The 1,317-nt window shown below is 34.5% G+C and overlaps 1 protein-coding gene across 1 annotated transcript in view; it reads right to left on the bottom strand.

Moving 5' to 3' along the window:
• Positions 1-212: 212 nt before the first annotated feature.
• The window catches only part of LOC130579987 (epidermal retinol dehydrogenase 2-like), a 9,209-nt gene continuing 8,104 nt past the window's right edge, over positions 213-1,317 (bottom strand). The window contains exons 5-6 of the mRNA XM_057377209.1: positions 880-1,006; positions 213-371 (exon numbers count right to left, since the gene is read on the bottom strand). Of these exons, the coding sequence (XP_057233192.1) occupies positions 278-371; positions 880-1,006 (221 nt within the window). The 3' untranslated portion in view covers positions 213-277. The remainder of the gene's footprint in view (positions 372-879; positions 1,007-1,317) is intronic.

Here is a 1,317-nt window from a genome sequence, read left to right as displayed (position 1 = left end):
CAGTACAGTCCATGCTAAGTTTTTGCTTGGTCACTTAACATAATACCAATGTARTTTTAAATTTTAGTGATTTTTCAAAAGTTACTCAGAAGATTAACAAATATAAAGACATAAAATACAATTTTGAAGAATTAAATGGCATGCGGACTAATGTAAAATAGCAAACTGGAAGTAGATTTTCTGTTGAAGAATATACAAGATTTAAAATGTTTTTTTCTTTTTTTAACTGGAAATGTTCCATTAGATGGCACTTGAAGTCTTCACATTACTTTTGGTTTCAAACCTTTTTCTTCTGGCCAAAGGCTTCTTCCATGCTCTCAGGGAACTTAATATAAGACTCAAGKAGTAGTATCAGTATTCTAGGCAGGAAACTGATGAGACAAACATCGAGTTAGTGTAAATTTTTTAGAAAAAGATACTGCATGAATAACAAAATGACAGATACATTTATATGTGGGCAATACTTCAAATGTCTTTTTCAAAGCATATTTGGTGCTTCAGTATTATAGATGGGKAAATAAATGACATTTGTGAAAGACATTTTGTGAAAGCCCAGCCTGCAGGGGAGGCAGTGAYTGGACCTAGAAAGTGCTAGACCAGGCATTGTTCCCAGTGTATTGCCTTACGAAAAATTTTGGAAAATTTCTATACCCAACTGCAAATGAATACGTTCCTTAGACACAGAAGGGGCCAGAGGAATCTTATTCACCTAAATTATTAAAAAAATCAAACCCACTGTTTCTTTGAAATTGGGTACATATAACTGGAGTGACTGCAGGAATATTAACTAAAGGACTCTTTCGGTAAATTTTCCTGCTGATTTTACAAGTATATGGCAAAGGAAAGAAGGCAGTGTTAGAAGACAAGTCACATGCTTACATTTTCAGACCAAGTACGTATACRGCTGGAGGCATGATCAGATAAAATTTTTCCTTTTTAATTGCATCCACAATCCTGCTGGCTGCATACTCTGGATCATAAACAGGAAACAAACAGGGTTTTCTGTAAAGAAAGAAAAAGGGGTTATGTAACTATAAAACTTTACWTTTGACATAAATATGCACACATGCATAATTAAATAATTGATGCATTTTCCCTCTTGCCCTCAAGTGGACTTGAAAAGGAATCTCCAAACCTTTTTGTTCCTGCTATCATCAAAATAAATTAAAAACACTTTGATGATGTTGTGAATTTAATGACTTTTTTGTATGCTGACCTCAAAGAAGTTGATGCCCACAGTGGCTGCGACTTTGGAACATCCAAGGTTAGCCATTCTTTATGCTGTTCTACACATCATTGTTCTCCAGTGGTCTTTTT

Source organism: Malurus melanocephalus, unplaced genomic scaffold (assembly GCF_030028575.1).
Source record: "Malurus melanocephalus ecotype Western Australia unplaced genomic scaffold, MMel_1.1 scaffold_306, whole genome shotgun sequence".
NCBI classification, from domain to species: domain Eukaryota; kingdom Metazoa; phylum Chordata; class Aves; order Passeriformes; family Maluridae; genus Malurus; species Malurus melanocephalus.
The sequence above is the reverse complement of the archived record's forward strand: the minus strand, read 5'-3'. Positions and strand labels throughout refer to the sequence as shown.